We start from the raw sequence: 19,323 nt of genomic DNA on the forward strand, positions 1-19,323 counted from the left end.
GCTTCAGGTGTCTAGAAAATATATTTTCTTGTTCACATCACTGTGTTTATAGTTGCGAAATATTTCAGTCCTGTTCACATAATATGCCTGTCAAGTTGATAAGTGAAGAATTTTCTCAAACAAAATTGCAAACAGTATTTTGTTTTAAGATCAAACCAATTCCCTCCTCACTTTAAATAAAGTCAAGAAATAAATCAGGATAACTGTTTTACTCATGTGTCCCAGTCGACAATTTTAAATGAATGGTGAGAAGATCAAACCAAAGTGAAAACGTCAACGGTGAATAGTGTGACACTAGAGCATGAGGAGAGACAAATGTGTGAATTAGGTTTGTTCTGTGCTATACAGACACTGTAAATCTGGACTGGGAAACACATGGATAGGCAGGGATGCTTCTGTCAGCAAGAAGGTATCATTGTCCCTCATCAAGTTTGCTGTTAAAGCTACAATGCTGAATCGTCTACAATAAACACACAGATGACAAGGGCCTTGTCGACAAGTGAGCAGAGATTTTGAAAAGAAATACAAAAAGAGGCAGTAATAGATAATCCATTGGTACAACATTCAGAGGGGTCAGTGGAACTTGAACGTAGTTCATGTTCATAAGGCACAGGAGCAGAATTAGACCATTCGGCCCATCAAGTCTACTCCGTCATTCAATCATGACTGATCTATCCCTCCCTTTCAACCCATTCTCCTGCCTTCTCTCCATAATCTTTGGCGCCTTTACTAATCAAGAACTTGCCAATCTCCTCTTTAAAAATATCCACAGCCTACTCAGCCGACTGTGGCAATGGATTCCAGATTCACCAGCCTCTGGCTAAAGAAATTCCTCCTTATCTTCTTTGTGAAGGTACATCCTTTTATTCGGGGAGGACTTGCTCACTGGGAACATAATGGCTGCGATGATCAGCAAGAGACTGTGACCGATTACTTGGGATGGAAGCTGGAAAGGTCAGAGGTGTGTGCTTTAAATGAACCAACAAAGGATACAAGAGAAATAAAGGAGGAATCTATAGGCTCAAGAGTTGAGCCCAAGGTGACAGCATAGAAAAAACAAAGTAAAGAAATTCTGAAGGACTAGACTGGAATAGGGAATGGCAGATTGTCCCAGAGAAGAGAAATCAATGGGAGCTGATCAATAGAAGGGTTCAATTAGGTCAAAGAAATAAAAGGCAGGGACGATGGCCTGTGGTGGTTAAAAACTGGAAATTTAATAATCAGTTCAGGGTCTAGAGCAGCAGTCAAAACATACACTAGGAAGGACACAAAGAAAAATCAAATCATTCAAGTCTGCTTATACAGCAAAATTGTTATTTATGTACTAAAAGATGAGGCAAGAAAACTACAGCATATATACATATATATATATATATATACACACACATATATATATATATATATAGGCTAAACCATTTTGCATGCTAAAATATACAGTTATTTAGGTTGAACATATTTGAAACATTTAAAGTATTAAAAATAACAGAATATAGAAACAAGGAATTGCAGATGATGGTTTACAAAAAAAAGTGCTGGAGTAACTCAGAATTTTTTTTTTCTCCCCATTACAAAAAAAGATGTAACAGTAAAGATTAACATTACAAAATTTGAACTAACTTACGAGGCATGTCATATCCTAATACAAAGACGTACGACTCTATGAAAATGAAGACTAAATGCAAATGCCTGATTGATCTGCATATAAAATTGAGCAACTGTAATAAGTGCAATGATTTATGTTTATATATTACAAGCAGCAAGAGCTTTAATTGCTTATTTTGTGGGATAATGCTACATAAAAATTCTTTGTAAAACTTGAATGCACCTGCAACCACTTTGACTTTAATTTTTTGCATTCAATTTCATTTATTTCACTCATTTAATCATAAACACATCTTGAGGACATCAAACTAGATGCACATAAAGTTCTAATGCTTGGATGACAAAATATTTTACTGCTGTCGCCAAACCAAGTAAAAAGACTGGCATTAAAAACCAGTGAATATCATCAAGTCCTGGCAAAAAATGATTGTGCATGTAAAAGATGTGAAATAAAAATCAAATTTGCAGAGGAAAGGAAGGATTTTTTTATTTTGCATCAGCAGCACAAAATAGTCCTCTGTGAAAATAATTAATTCCTGTGGAGCAAGATGAGTTTAGACCTACTTTCCCCTTGACTCATCTTCCAATCAATCCCTTCTCAGATGAATCCACCAATCACTTGCCAGCTCCTGTCCCACCCCTTTCCCTCACCTCCCTGGACAAACTATCTCCTCCTACTCCATCAGTCTGAAGAAGGGCTGACCCGAAATGGTGTCTGTCTATTTCCCTCCACCGATGCTGCCTGACCCGCAGAGTTCCTTCAGTAGTGTGCGGATGACATAAAGCTGGGTGGCAGTTTGAGCTCCGAGGAGGATGCTATGAGGCCGCAGGGTGACTTGGATCGGTTGGGTGACTGGGCAGAAGCATAGCAGATACAGTATAATGTGGATAAATGTGAGGTTATCCACTTTGGTGACAAGAACAGGAAGGCAGATTATTATCTGAATTGTGTCAGATTAGGAGAAGGGGAGGTGCAACGAGACCTGGGTGTGCTTGTACACCAGTCACTGAAAGAAAGCATGTAGGTACAGCAGTCAGTGAAGAAAGCTAATGGCATGTTGGCCTTCATTGTGAGAGGATGAGTTTAGGAGCAAGGAGGTCCTACTGCAGTTGTGCAGGGCCCTGGTGAGACCACACCTGGAGTATTGTGTGTAATTTGGGTCCCCTAATTTGATGAAGGACATTTTGCCATTGAGGGAATGCAGCGTAGGTTCACCAGGTTACTTCCTGGGATGGCAGCCACCTTAGAAAACATGGATAGGTTACGTTTTGGTTTGGGACCCTTCTTGAGACTCGAGTTTGAAGAAGAGTCTTGACATGAAACGTCACCTACGAGTCTGAAGAAGGGTCCCGACTAAAACAGCACCTATCCATGTTCTCAGGGATGCTGCCTGACCCGCTGAGTTACTCCAGCGCAGTCATCTTTTTTGTAAACCAGCATCTGCAGTTTCTTGTTTCTACAAGTATCAGTGTGCTTTCTTCAGGATTCCTCGGGTAAAGGGGGTCTCACATCTAAAAAGAAAAACAAATCTTTGCTATACGTGTGCATCATGGCAGCAGCACTTTCAACCATCATGAATCCACCCTCCAGATTTTTCTCTTTCAACACCTCTACTTTATTACTGCTAACTAGTCCATTTTCAAAAGCCTAATGAACCAATCTTTTTTCTCATGCATTTGATCAACAATCTTAATCCTTCTATTGCTACTTGCAGTCTGTTTATCTGCTGTGGAGCACCACGGAACATTGACTGTGATAAGGTGCCCATATAAATGCAGTTGATGCTGTCCACATTAATATCTGTAACATTAGTTCCTGCCTAATATGTAACTGAAATGCACAGCTGGGATAGCAAAATTATTGTGGTTTGAGTGAATCTATCTCAGAAGAATCCAGCAGAATACAGGTTTGAAGATTCTGCATCTATCTACTGATTTCCTGGATTTTTCACTTAAACCTATGTCTTAAGTAATATCCAGCTATATCACTTGACACACCAAGATGCAGCCTTCATTTGCTATTACAGAACTGTTAAGGTTTACGGAGAAGGAAACCTGTTGCCCGTTACCAGTTATTACGATTTCAAAATATTAAGCTAGTCACGACAAAAGTGCTAGATACTGCTCCAATTTGTAATGTTGTCTTAGTCAATACAAATACAACAAAAATGCATGAAGTGGTGGAACATGGCTAAAAGTCAGCTGACACAAGCTCTTGAAAAAATGTTTTCAGTGATAAATACTAGAAGCACGCCATGATCGAAGGTTGGTTGAACTGAAGAGTAGCAATTGAATCTTGATGGAAAGGCATAAAATGAAATCAGGAATACACAAGTCAGAAAATAAGCATGTGAGCAGGCAGGAAAATAAGCTTACATTGAAAGTATCTTATGTCTGTTTTGAAGGGTTATACAAAGTATTTTAAGCATTTGGGGATAAAATTTATTAGCTATGTTTGTAAAAAGAATCAAGGTATGGAATATAGGAGACAGGGATATTGGAATCAAGTAAAACACAAAATGCTGGAGCAACTCAGTTGGTCAGGCAGCATCTGTGGAGGAAGTGAATATTTGATATTTAGGGTCTTAACCCTTCTTCAGACTGATTATCGTAGGGGGAAAAGTAGAGGGCATGGATTGTATCTGGAACGGTACATTAACATCAAGGGATGGTTGATTAACTTGATTGACTCTCCTTGTTACTACTTCAAAGAATTCAATGAGGGAAGAGTATCTGGTATAGTTTACATGGATTTTAGCGAGGTTTTGGAACTGTTATAATGATCTTGCAAGGACTGAAAAAAAGTAGCTATTGAAAAAAGCTTAGAATAGTTCCGAACATTTCTATTGGAACAGAGAAGGCCGTGGGGAAATGTAATTAAACAAGTTTCGCAAGACTAAATACAAAGGATTTATTTCCCTTAGCAGGTGGAAAGGATCAAAACCCGAGGGCAGAGATTTAAAGTAATAGAGAAGGTAGAAGGATCAGATTGGAGTTGAAGAAAACTGTTTTCATATTAAAGATCAAAGTGCTGGACTAACTTAGTTTGTCAGGCAGTATCTATGGAGGGAATAGCTAGATGATGATTCGGGTCAGAACCTTTCTTCAGATTCGACAAATGTCATCTGTCCATTTCCTCCACAGATGCTGCCTGACCTGTTGAGTTCCTCCGGCACTGTGTCTTGTTCAAGATTCCAATACGAGCAGTTCCTTGTGTCTCCATATTGAGATGATTGGCATTAGCATTACACTCCCATGTAAAGTTAATGGAGACAGCAATTCTTCTCTAAAAAATAGAAGACCATCAAGGAAAATCTGAAATTAGGTATTCGATTTGTTCATTTTCCGGCAACCGTTAGCTTCAGACTAACTGCATTAACAATTCATATTTGACATATTAACATTGCCAACAATTCTATTTGACTAAATAGAACAAACAAGTTATCTTGACTAATACTGCTATGCTTTCCAACCTCATCAATATGTTTTGCTTTTTATTACAAAATGACTCTTGATAACTACCTTTATTATATCCAGTTCACATCTAAGCAAAATATGATGAACTTAACAGACAGTGATCAATTTAGACCATCAGGATAATACCACAAACCTTTGATATGTGCAGCGGCACAAAGTGTGCCATGCACTACTATAAATTAAATGCACAAATGTTATAGAAGATAAAGTTTGCAATTGGGTTGCACAGCTAAGAATCACAATGCGATAAGTATATAACATTTAAGATTGCAACAAAAAGAGAAATGTAACAATTTAAATTTCATGCACATAAACTATCCATCCTGTGCCTGATGGAATAAAGACTACACCTATCTGATATTTGTTATTCACAAGCAATTTAATCTTGATTACTGTCAATGAAAATTTGGGATCTGAAGGTTTATTTTTAAACTAAAATGTCAAGAACAGTTATTTCACATCAAGAGCTTATTACTTTCCACAGCCGCCATACACTTGAATCACCCAAATCCAGGTGCAAAAGATTGTGTGTCAGGATTCGTGCCGCAACTCAAGTGAAGAAACTAAGGACTCCAGCCAGCTGCTTAATCCATTCCTCCTCCCTGCGCAGCATAGGTTCCAGCGCTAAATAGGTTCATGGCCAAAAATAAACCATTCGAGGATGTCATCTAGATACGAATGGCCCATCAAAAGATTTAGGTTTATTATTGTCAAGTGTACCATGTATGCTATCCAATTAAATCAAACAATACTCTATGTGAATACATTCAAACCAATGTTAAGTTCAATAGATATAGTGAAGGGAAAGATACAGAGTGCAGAATATAGTTCTCAATATTGTAGTGTAACAAGATGGACACAAAATGCTGCAGTAACTTAGCAGGTCAGGCAGTATCTCTGGAGAAAAAGAATGGGTCGGAATCCTTTCTCATAACAGTTCCAGACATAAAGTCCAATGTCCGCAATGGGGTAGAGGTGAGTCAGACAGTACCTTTTTTTATGAAAGAACCGTTCAGAAACCTGATAAAAGATGGGAGGGAATAAAACTGTTCTGAGTCTGGTGGTGCTTGCTTTCATGCTTCTGCATTTTCTGCCAGAAGGGAGCGGGAAGAGGAGGAAATGACGGAGTGCGAAAAGTCTTAAAAGTCTTCAAGTTGGTTGTTTTCCCAAAAGGTAGGGAATACAAAAAATAAGCAAAATCAAACTCATTTGAGTTGTAAGGTACCAATTCAGTGGAAAAAAAACACTATTCTCTTGTTAAATACTGGTGTTATTCCAACTACCTGCAGAAAAATATTGCCTGACTTGTTAATTTAAAAATTGAACCCCATTATAAAATACAAGCCATCGTATTAACTATATTTATTTGCAACCGTTTTCTTGTTGATAAATGTTGAATATCATTATACAAGTCAATGCAATGGTAAAATGTGAAGAATTGTCAACTTTTCTGCCCTCGAGCTAAAATCAGAGCTAAAATCAGCTGGTGGCTAAATGACTGCTAGTGTAAACCTTCATTAATAAGAGTGTGAATATAAGAATTTGGTCAGGATGAACATTTCTGGTTAATGGCCAAGTCTCAAACAGAAATTTAACATTTGGTATTTTATCTGGAATTTAAAAAAAGTTTACATGGTAATTTCAAAACAATTGATAAAAATACTTCACTTTCCCTTCAGTCTGGGGACAAATACCTTATGCCGTGAATTCAAATATATCTGTATGATATTCATTTTCCATTTCCACTTTAAATGGATATTAATTATATGTAATCATTTTCTTCCCTGCAGCCTTGCGAAGTAGATCTAAACAAATTACTCTTCAAGCACTCCAATTTTAATTTTGTCTGACACTATGACAAGTGAAATTAGAATAATTCTAACATAATTTGAGAAGACTTCCAATATTACTGAAACAATTTTGACCATCCATGGTGTATATTAATCAAATCAATCCAGACTGGATTATCTCCTCAGTAACAGAACATTATCCCATGATTTAACAGCATTTCTAATTATCTTCGGCATATTTTTACGTATAAATACACTATAAGAATTATGTATTTGATTTATTTACCTCCTTTTGTGCAAGGAAGATATCAACATTTTTCTCATTTGAATCTGAAGCACTCTGTCGGACAATGCTTGAGAGGAGGGACAGATTCCTCCAACTCCATACTTCGTCTCAAAGTAACATCGCTATTAAAACACTCCTTTAATTAAAATTTAACACGTCATAAATTTCAGCAGGATGTCAGGGTAGAAGTTAGGGATGCCATTTTGAAACAATTTACAAAGAAGCCAATATTATATCAAATTCACAGGATATCAAACTTTGATGTGTCGGAGAGATCTGCAAATGCTTTTTTATACCGAAGATAGACTAAAATGCTGGAGTAACTCAGCGAGTTAGGCTGCATCTTTGGAGTAAAGGAATAGGTGATGTTTCAGGTTAGCCTTCTTCAGACATCAAACATTGGAATTGCTCAACTTAGAAAAGGATGACAAAAAATCAAAGACTGCAGTCAATGTCATGCATGTTTTATTATCGAGGTGCAGAATTTCATGCAAGATCATTAACCAGCTTTAGAATTTGAAAGTTTAATTGCTTTTCTTGTAAATTACTCTTGTCATCAACACAATCTCTTAATTTTCCCAACACAATACACCTCTTAATCGTCCCTTCCCTTTCTGGATCTTCCCATCTCAGGGAAGAGGTGAGAGATAAACATACAAACATGCAAGCTCACGGACTCTCACCACTATCTTGACTTCCTCCCACCTTGCTTCCCGTAAAAAACACATTCCATTCTCACATCGCCTCCATCTCCCTCATGTCAGGTGCCTCTGAGATGGCTTCCTTCTACCACTACTGTGGCCTTCTATCAACCACTGTTAACAGAACTCTTGAAAAGCCACTCAGATATTCCATGCATCTTTGCTCAGTCTGAACAAGAGTGGAGTTCTTCTGCTCTCGATTTCCACCCCACCATCTCTGCATTCAATAGATTATCCTTCCCAAGTTCCAGTACCTTAAATACAAATCCAGCACCTGACATCTCCTCCCCTTCCAGTATTCCAAAAGGACTGTTCCCATTCTCCCATCTCTGTCAGACACTCTCTTTCTCACGGCACTTTACCATAGAACTGCAGGAAATGCACCATTTGTCATTGCACCTCTTCCTTTCAGACCATCTAGGGACCCAAAGAGTTTTTCCAGATGAAGCAGCAATTTGCTTGCAGTTCCTCCATTGTAGTGCAGTGTTCAGTGCTCACAATATGGTTTCCTTTTCATTGAAGAAACTAAACACAGACTGGGTGACTACTGTGCATAAGGGACTTCACCTTCTGTCCAAGCATGTTGCAGTCCTCCAGGCACAATATCAAATTCAAGTAACTCCATTTCTCTGTTCAAGAATTGGGCTTTCCAATGTGTGTTATCTATTTGTAATAGTAGCCGAGTAGGTGTTTCTTCCACTTCACTCACAAAACGTGACCAGCCAGGCATTTCTCACCTCTTCATCGTACAGCTTTTATGTTCCTTGTCTGTTAACCCATCTACCAGAAAACCTCAAGCTATCAAAAATATTAATTTTTGATTGAAATTGTTTGAAAGATACAGCATGGAAACAGGCCCTTCGGCCCATCGAAATGATACTGATCATCCGTTCACACTATGTGTACGAATGAAATCGCTGAACACCTCCGCTCAGTCCGCCTTAACCTACCTGATCTCCCGGTTGCTCAGCACTGTAACTCCCCCTTCCATTCCCAATCTGACCTTTCTGTCCTGCGCATCCTCCATTGTCAGAGTGAGGCCCAGCACAAATTGGAGGAACAGTACCTCATATTTCGCTTGGGTAGCTTACACCCCAGCGGTATGAACATTGACTTCTCTAACTGGAGAAGGATGGGTGATGCTAAATCTCTCTCCATCCCCTCCGCCTTCCCAGTTCTCCCACCAGTCTTATTGTCTCCGACTACATTCTATCTCTGTCCCACCCACTCCCCTGACATTCGTCTGAAGGGTCTCAACCCGAAATGTCACCCTTTCCTTCTCTCCGGATGCTGCCGGTCCTGCTGAGTTACTCCAGCATTTTGTGTCTACCCGCTCACGCTCGTTCCATGTTATCCCCTCTCCTGATTACTGACATCATCCCATTCTACGTGTCCACGATATGAAATGCTGCCTCTTTTTGTTCACTAGGTTTCTGAGAAGAGCACAGCCAACTATTGTTTCTACTCGCTTAGTTAGAAATCGCACAATTGTGCGATTGTGTAAACAATCACACAACGAAAATTGAATCTTTAGTCAAAGTGCTGAAGAATAACTGCATACAATGAAATTAAATCAGTAAAATTACAACTGGAAGATCTGGCCAGGTGTGGTCGTTAATGTAATTTTTGAGGGGTAGTTGAAGAAAGCTCTCTGGAGCATATCAACTCTAAATCAAAGATAGACACATAACGCTGGAGTAAATCAGCGAGGCAGGCAGCATCTCTGGAGAAAAATGATGGGTGATGTTTCGGGTCGAGACCCTTCTTCTTCAAATTCGAAATCAAGCTTATTTGATGGACATGGTAATACTGACATTCATTGGTTGAATAAATGTTGGGCTCTGGACCAGTTTTTAAGCAGCCTGGATTGAGAAAGAATCCAGGACAATTTAGAGTAGGTATTGCTGTCATGCTAAGAAGTATAAGAATATGCCGCGATCCCATCACAAGTGAATTCAGTATGCGATTGATTTTTGACACTATCATTTTAAAGCAATTTGAAATTTCAAATTGGCAATTTGCAATCAATGTTTGCCTTTAGTCAAAGTTGAACTTTGTGTTAGCTAAACAATAAAACAATAAAATATGGACACAAAGTGCTGGAGTAACTCAGCAGCATCTCTGGAGAAAAAGGATGGGTGATGTTTCGGATCTAGACCCATCTTCAGAAACAGGGAATGTAGATATTAAGGAGCGCAGATGTTTCCCGGGGTGCCATTCTAAGGATTCAAAAGGTAAGGAAGTCATAAGGAACAGGATTAGAATTAGGCCATTCGGCCCATCAAGTCTATGCCATTTAATCATGGCTGATCTATCTCTCCCTTCTAACTCCATTCTCCTGCCTTTTCCCCCATAACCTCTGACACCTGTAATAATCAAGAATCTATCTATCTCTGCCTTAAAAATATCCACTGACTTCTACAGCCTTTTGTGGCATAGAATTCCACAGTCACCATCCTTTGACTAAATAAAGTTCTCAACTCTTTCCTTAAAGAACATCCTTCAATTCTGAGGCTATAACCTTTAGTCCTAGAATCTCCCACTAGTGGAAACATCCTCTCCATGTCCACTCCATCTAAGCCTTTCACTATTCTGTATGTATTAATGAGCCCCCCCCCTCATTCTTCTAAACTCCAGTGAGTGCAGGCCCGGTGCTGACAAATGCTCATCATTGGTTAACCTAATCATTCCTGGGATCATTCTTGTAAACCTCCTCTGAACCCTCTCCAGAGCCAGCACATCATTCCTCAGATATGGTGCCCAAAATAGCTCACAATATTCCAAATACAATCTTACCAGCGCCTTATAGAGCCTCAACATTACATCCCTGTATAGTGTATACAAACCCTCTTGAAATAAATGCTAGCATTGAGTTTGCTTTCTTTACTACCAATTCGACTTGCAGATTAACTTTTTGTGAATCCTGCACCAGCACTCCGAAGTCCCATTGCACCTCCAATTTTTAGATTCTCACCCCATTTAGAAAATAGTCTATGCCTTTATTCCTACTATCAAAATGCAAGACTCCACACTTTGCTACACTATATTCCATCTGCCACTTCCCTGCCCACTCTCCCAACCTGTCCAAGTCCTTCTGCAGAGTCCCTGCTTTCTCTACACTACCTGCCCCTCCACCTATTTTCGTATCATCCGCAAACTTTGCCACAAAGCCTTCAATCCCCTCGTCCAAATCATTAATATACAACGTGAAGAGAAGCGGCCCCTGCACCTATCCTTGCAGAACTCCACTAGTCACTGGCAGCCAACCAGAAAAATCCCCCTTTATTGCCACTCTTTGTCTTATAGAAACATAGAAAATAGGTGCAGGAAAAGGCCATTTGGCCCTTCGAGCCAGCACCGCCATTCATTGTGATCATGGGTAATCATGAACAATCAGTAACCCGTGCTTGCTTTCTCCCCATATCCCTTGATTCCGCTAGCCCCTAGAGCTCTAAGTAACTCTCTTTTAAATTCATCCAGTGAATTGGCCTCCACTGCCTTCTGTGGCAGAGAATTCCACAAATTCACAACTCTCTGGGCGAAAAAGTTTTTTCTCACCTCAGTTTTAAATGGCCTCCCCTTTATTCTTAGAATGTGGCCCCTGGTTCTGGACTCCCCCAAAATTGGGAACATCTTTCCTGCATCCAGCAGAATTCCAGCAAATTTGTCAAGCAAGACCTCCCCTCCACAAAGCTATGCTGACTTCGGCTTATTTTATCGTGAACTTCTAAGTACTCCGTAACCTCATCCTTTATAATGGACTCTAAAATCTTACCAACCATCAAAGTCAGACTAACCGGCCTATAGTTCCCACTATTCTGCCTTACTCCCTTTTTGTGCAGCGGAGTAATATTGGCAATTTTCCAATCAGCTGGTGTCTTCCACGGTGAAGACCGATGCAAAAAAAGTTATTCAACTCCTCTGCCATTTCTTTATTCCCCATTATCACTTCTTCTGCATCATTCTCCAGCGGTCCAACGTCCACTCTTGCCTCTGTCTTGCTCTTTATATAACTGAAGAAACTCTTGTATATCATTGGCTAGCTTACCTTCGTATTTAATCTTTTCTTCCCGTATTTTCTTTTTAGTTACTCTCTGTTGTTCTTTAAAAGCTTCCCAATCCTCTGACTTCCTACTAATCTTTGCTATGTTATACGCCTTCTCTTTTCCCTTTATACTGTCCTTGACTTCCCTTGTCGGCCACGGTCGCCTCTTTCTCCCCTAGAATCTTTCTTCCACTTTGGAAGCGGAGTCAGGGGGTATGGGGAGAAGGCAGGAACGGGGTACTGATTGGGAATGATCAGCCATGATCACATTGAATGGCGGTGCTGGTTCGAAGGGCCAAATGGCCTACTCCTGCACCTATTGTCTATTGTCTATAAAAGATCCTGCATCTTCCAGATTATTCACAGAAATTCCTGCCATTGCTGTTCCACCGTCATTCCTGTTAGGGTCCTTTTCCAGCCAGCTCCCCCGTCAGGCCTCTGTAGTTCCCTTTGCCCAGCTGCAATACCAACACATCCGATTTCATCTTCTCCCTCTCAAATTGCAGATTAAAACTTATCATATTCTGGAGGTCGCTACCTCCTAATGGTTCCTTTACCTTGAGTTCCCTTATCAAATCCAGTTCATTACATAACACTAAATCCAAAATTGCCTTTTCCCTGGAATTGTTTATGTAAAACTCAGGAACTCTCAGTTTCAGAACCTAAAAGTGATTATTTTTTTCTTGATTGTGGCATCAGCTGCTTATATGAGGGAGGAAAAAAGCACTTTTTTAACCAATGTAATAATCTGAGAAAGTATGTTTTAAAGGTTTTTGCAGTGTACTTGTTTCAAAAAGAAAGTAACTTCAACTCCTATTGAGGACCGTATCTGAATGTTATAGCCGTGCTGATTACAGAATGAAATTGGACAATTAGCTTCAGGACAGCATCTTCAGAAATTGGTATGATGTTGACTGCCTCGGAAAGAAAGCAGTGTTTTGCCTGAGGAGCCAGTAGAATCAGGAATGCAGCAATAATACGAACAAAAGCAATTAAGAGGCGGTATAACAGCAGATGATGGAGCCATTGCAAACTAGAAGATTGCTTTTCCAAATTAAGAAGGTAGGAAGCTTAACTGCTTTAACAAATGACAAAAGTGCATATATCTTTTTTGTTACACAGCTCACAGAACAATAAATGAAGTTACAGTGACATGTGCGTGTGTTTGACAATGTGCGAAAATGGAGAATAGAATAATCCAAGCTTCTCCGGTGTTCTCACACTCCATGCACAACACCCTTACTATTTGGTTTGGTTTTTTAATGCCAGGTATGCCGCGTTGCAATGAAAAGCATTTGTTTGTGCGTTATGCAGTTAAATCAGATGATACTATAAATTACTTCAATCGAGCCTTAACTGGTTCAAATCGAAGGTAGACACAAAATGCTGGAGTAACTCAGCGGGTCAGGGAGCATGTCAAGGAAGAAACGGGGGGCTTCAAGACCATCCTTGTGGGGGATGGAGGTGTAGTCACTGGACATCCACGGTAAAGATGAAGGAGTGGGGGCCTAGGAACCGGAAGATATTGAGGAGACGGAGAGCATGTAAGGAGTATATTGAGGAGACGGAGAGCATGTGAGGTGTACGCTGAGTTACTCCAGCATTTTGTGTCTACCTACAATAGAGCCATACACACTTACAACAGGTAGAGCAAAGAGATAATTACCAGAGTGTAAAATATAGTGTTACAGCATTGTAGCATTACAGTTCCAGAGAGAAAAGTTATTTTACTTTGGGAAAAAAAATTGAATCCCGTTAAACAATTTTACAACCTAAAAATGTTGGAAATACTCAGGTCAGGCAGCATCTATGAAGGGAGAAACAGAACTCGTGTTTCAGGTTGAATACCTTTTATCACCTAAAACATCACCAACCTGTAAAATTAACTTTGCTTCCTTCCCCCCATATGTTGTCTGATCTGATGAGAATTTATGTATACACAAAAGTCTCAATAAAGATGAATCGACTAACATACAATATATGCCTGTGTTTTACTGTGCTATAATTTTCATGGAGATTTAATATTCAAATGCAAGAATGTTCCGAGACAAAGCCTTGATTACAGCTTAATGGCAAAGGTACACTCATCTCATTTTCCTCCCGTATTGACACTAGAAGGAACTACCAACATGATCCCAACACAATAGCATCTTTCTCAATATTTAAAGAAAAAAATATGCTATTTTAATATACTCTGCAAAATATATAATTGGGCCACATTTTTTCAAATGGATTTTCTGTGCAACTGATCTATTACTTCTGGGGGTTAGTTTAAACCATGTACCAAGTAATATTAAATGTATAGTGTGTATTGACATGCTCACCTCTTGAACAGAAGGTTGTTGAAAGAGGGGAATGAGTGGATTAGTTCTAGGAATGTCAATGTGAATCTGTGAACAGAAAGGTAAAATTAGATTATATCAAAGTAGCTGAGGAAAACAATTACTACCTGTGTTTCATAAAGGAAGAATGTCTCTTGACAAATCCTTAATAGCTTGTAGTTTTTTAAAATCTAGCTAAAATCTAGCTAAATCTTAAATGTGCTTTCTTGAAGTTGCACAGCATCAAGAAAGCATGAATTTGCTAAACCTTGGTGTGAAGCATTATACAAAAGGTCCAAAGTTAACAGTTGAAATCAATGGAAAACTAAGCTAATGGGGCATTTTGTTAGCTGTCAACTTGGACCCCTTTCGACTCCCACTTCAATAATCCATCAGAACTTTATTCTAAAGATAAAAAATTGATTGTTAAAATAAAACAAGTAAAGATAAAAATAGAAAAATAACTAAGACGCTTGAGTTTTTCTTATAGTAGTTGATTAAATAACAGGAGATTAAAATATCCTGATTAATTATCCAAATAAAATCCCTTGTGGCACCAGTTTGAAATAGCAGCTTAAATTTCATTCAGTACCTGCCGATAGGTATCTTGGTGATGTTCCTCGTTTCTGGAATCATAATATTGTTCAATGAACCCAAAATACTCTTCCCGCTTTCGCTGTAGGGTGATTTCCCTTCTTTCCATATTTGCAGGTAGATAACCCTATATAAAAAGAATGATACATTATACAATGTCATTAAAAACATGCAGTGGAAGGCGAATGGTGAAAATACTAGAATGTAACTTGGCCCTTTCATCTGCCTGGCACAAATATGACAGTACATTTTGAAGAATGTAGGGCAGCACAGTGACACGGCGGTAGAATTGCTGCCTTGTAGCGCCAGAGACCCTGGTTGATCTTAACTCCGGGTGCTGTCTGTACGGAGTTTGTATGTTCTTCCTGTGACCGCGTGGCTTTTCTCTGGGTGCTCTGGTTGCCTCCCGCATTCCAAAGATGCACAAGTTTGGAGGTTAATTGATTTCTGCATCAGTATAGTCCCAACCTCAACTACCTCCTCCTCTGGCAGTTAGTTCAATACACCCACCACCCTTTGTGTAAATATAGTCGAGTATCCCGCATTTGGGGACATCGCAAGCGTCAGCACACCCAAAGTGCAATGGGATAGCCTCGTCCGAGGAGATCGTCCATCGTGACCACCAATACTCCCCAGCCGGGTAACAGTTGGGAGATTAGAACTTTTTCTTGTCATCTTTAATGTTTTTAACATTTTGGCACTTGTATTTATATATTTTTAAGCATCTTTTTAACCTCCAGTTTCATATTTCAGCAGGTCTCAAATACAAATAGATGTTTGTAAACATCAAAGGTATTCGTAGATCTTCAATGATCCCCAGAGCAATGATTTCTCCGTGTGCAAGGGATGGATATTCATAATATCCATTTTGGTGCCCAATGTAAAACTCTTCATCATATCCATTTTGGTGCCCAATGTAAAACTCTGACATCCAGAATCTACAGAAACATTGCAAGATACCACATCTACAATTTTTGCACAAGTAAAAATAGAACAATTGCATTAAAAAGTGTCAAATGATGTTGTTACAGATTTTAACATTACAAATGTCAGATCTATTTAGCACTGTGCAAAGAAACTATCAGATTCTTCTATCCTGCAGACACTGGTTGATAATTAGTTGTAAAACTTGAAAAAACTTAAAACTTAAAACTTGAAAAAAAGATCAGAGAAAGAATCCTATCTGCAAAGAACCTTTCTTGGATCCGTACTGATTGAACCAGCAATTTGAGGTGTGACTAGTCTGACCCAGCGGCATCAAAAGCATTCACGTTGAGTCTGTAGTCTGGTTTCCACCACACCCAATGTCCTTCTTTGCAAGGCTTGATTTTTCTTCACTGAAGTCAGTGAAAAAAATAATTTTCTATCCATTCCACGTTACTAATGTGGCCAAATTCACCCCTATAGACTCCAGATTAAACAAGCAAAAAGCCTGGCACAATAACATCGCATGGTTAAGACCACATTAAGGATAAGCATTTTCACAATCCACTTGACAATCTTTGCCATTATTGCATAATCATCTATAATAAATGAACTTACAGCATAATTTTTACCTACAGATTGACAGTAAACGGATAATTATTTGAATCATCACATTAGTCTTAGTTTTGGTTTTAGAGATACCCATCATATTAACAGCAATCCTGAAAAAAATGGTAAATTTAAAAATACTTAAGTACAACTGACTGACTCTTTGGCGACTGTACAATTTTAATGAACAAATACCCCTTTCATACCCCTTTAAGGAGCTCAATAAGCACGTAGCTCAATAAGCACAATAGTGAGGAGGGTATTTGGGTTAGCAAAGTGAAAAGACAGTTAGTGCTGCTGCTTCACTGTCCCAGAGACTCAAGTTCAATCCTATCATTGGGTTCTTTGCTGTAGAGAATGCACATTTATCCTTTAACTGTTTCCATGCAGTATGACTCTACAACTCTAATCTAACCAAATGTTATGCAATGAAGATCAACTAATCTGCACATAACCAACATGCTCTCGCTCACATAAACTGGAGAAAAATTAAAATAAACTACAATACCTTCATTTGAAGCTTGTTTCTTTCTATTCACTACTCTACCATGAACACAGGCGCGAGCACACACATGCACCCAACCCCAAAGCCTGCACCAAAGACAACTAAATTCAAATTAATCATTAAACAGTCTAAAGAATCTAATCCAAAATCCAATCCAAAATGTCACCTACCCTTTTAGTTACTCCAGCATTTTATGTCTATCAATCGTTAAGCTATCTACACTCAAAAATTAAACAAAAAAATATTAAAACATCACATGTGCTTGTAATAACTCTCCTGAAAAATAGTTTTATATTATACAAATAGACTGTACAATTACAAATATTCATACATACAGCCTGGGGAGATATAATATGACAGCAATTGTTAATAGCAAATTTACACTGAGATTTATCCACTTACGGAACTGGGTTACAGGCAAGAGTCATAATTGTGCACATATTCACACGCCTTCTAACAGTTTACAGTAATTTGGTAGAAATGCACAAGTAAAAACAGGGAGTTTATTTTTTCTGTAACTACTTTCCACATTGACCACAATCTGCAACATTGCACCCAAAATTGTAGTTACTTAGCAGAATAATTTAGCACATCAAGTGCAAAATCTGTCATAAATTAATTAGTGCAAGCTGCCAATAATTTCAAAATTTTGAAAAGATTAATAGTGAGATCATTTGTGCAATCCTTCCTCAACAAGAACAAATTTTGAGATAAAATAAAACTGTTGAAGGAACGTGGCAGGGGAGGTGAAGAGAAAATGGAAAAGTAAGAAGGGTAGGATGAAGCCTGGAGATTGATAGGTGGATACAGGTGAGGGGGGAGGTTGATAGGAAGGTAGTTGGACATGGGCCAGAGATGAAAAGACAAAAGGTGTGAGATAAAGGATAAAAGTGCCACGTATGAAACCAGAGGAAGAAGCAAAACCTGTTTAAGAAATTTGAGTTGTTTTCACTTCTCACTTTCCTGCTCAGAGCCTCATTTTACTGATCAGGTGGACAAGCACATGGGCACTGAATATCAGTATCTTTAATATGTGTACGCAAACAAGTCTACGCAACTCAAGTTCAGCAGTAAATATAACCAAAACAAAAGGTGGATATTACCTTTCAAAAAAAAAGAACCATAAAATGAAAGATAAATGTTATATTTCTTTATCTTGAAATCCACGTGCAGGGTGGCTTGCTTTAATGAACTATGAACATGAGAGGATTAGGTAGGGTAAATGCAGCGTCTTTTACCCAGAGTAGGGGAATCAAGAACCAGAGGACATAGGTTTAAGCAGAGGGGGAGAAAACATTTAATAGGAACCTGAAGGACAACATTTCTTACACAAGGGGTGGTAGGTATATGGAACAGGTTGCTAGAGGAGGTAGTTGAGGACTATCACGACTTTTAAGAAAGATTTGGACAGGTACCTGGATAGGAAAGGTTTGGAGGGATATGTGCCAAACGCAGACAGGAGGGACTAGTGTAGATGGGGCATGTTGGTTTGTATGGGCAAGTTGGGCCAAAGGGCCTGTTTCCATGCTGTATGACTCTATCTGCACCTGCAGATGCGTCAGGCACAGCGATGCCAAAGTTAATGCTATTTGAACTATTAAGTGTCATTATGGGGACTGAGATCTGTTGTAACCATTTGGCAAGAGTTAGAGAGCTCCCAAAATGTCTCCAATTTGCCACTTTCTTGCACTCAAAGGTTTGCAGGTAATTGCTTGGAGCAACAAAGCCAGACTATTCCAATTTCTAACACAAAAAATTAGTCCCAGCCTGCATATTTCAGAGATTTATCTTCACACCTCAGGGGACATTGCCACAAGACACAAGAGCACAATTACATAAAGACATACAGTATTTAGCTATCATGCATTGTAATTATAGAAGTCTCAGTGGAATACTCCATATTCTGAAAAACAGGATCTTGCGAAGAGCTATGCATTTCAGTGTTCTTTGTACAAGTCTATTTTGCTTAACGGCATAAATTTTTCAACATCTGAAGGAAAAGGAACTGCATAAAATTCAGTTCTCTTTCTTTTACTGCTCAAACAAAAAGTACAATTGCAGGCAGTTCCATAAAATAATTTATTTAGCAGTTGCAATCAAATGGATCAAATAAAAAAATTTAAATGATTAAATGGTATAAAAACCAAAGGTGTTTCATCTTCCGTTTGGGTAGCTTACAACCCAACGGCACAAAATTGAATTCTCCAATTTTAAATAACTAACCAACATTTCTCTCCCCCCTTTCTCTTCCCAGGATGCACACCGATTTCTCTCACGATCCCGCCCCACTTTCCTCTTGCCCTGTCTCCTTCCACCCATATCCCTTCCTCAAGTTTCACATTTCGCACTTCTTCTCTCATTATTTCACAGCCTGGAACTCAGCGGGTCAGCTAACATCTCTGGAAAAAAGAAATAGGTGATGTTTCTCCAGAGATACTGCCTGACCCGCTGAGTTGCTCCAGCATTTTG

At 39.0% G+C, this 19,323-nt stretch overlaps 1 protein-coding gene across 3 annotated transcripts in view; it reads right to left on the reverse strand.

Annotated features, from left to right (window-relative positions):
* Positions 1–19,323, reverse strand: part of LOC144605450 (TBC1 domain family member 22B-like) — a 187,687-nt gene that overhangs the window by 95,192 nt on the left and 73,172 nt on the right. For all 3 annotated transcript variants that reach the window (XM_078420722.1, XM_078420721.1, XM_078420720.1), the window contains 2 exons: positions 14,815–14,943; positions 14,226–14,291 (listed from right to left, as the gene is read on the reverse strand). In XM_078420722.1, coding sequence (XP_078276848.1) covers positions 14,226–14,291; positions 14,815–14,943 — 195 coding nt within the window. The remainder of the gene's footprint in view (positions 1–14,225; positions 14,292–14,814; positions 14,944–19,323) is intronic.

The sequence above is a fragment of the Rhinoraja longicauda genome, chromosome 24, assembly GCF_053455715.1.
Source record: "Rhinoraja longicauda isolate Sanriku21f chromosome 24, sRhiLon1.1, whole genome shotgun sequence".
Taxonomy (NCBI): Eukaryota; Metazoa; Chordata; class Chondrichthyes; order Rajiformes; family Arhynchobatidae; genus Rhinoraja; species Rhinoraja longicauda.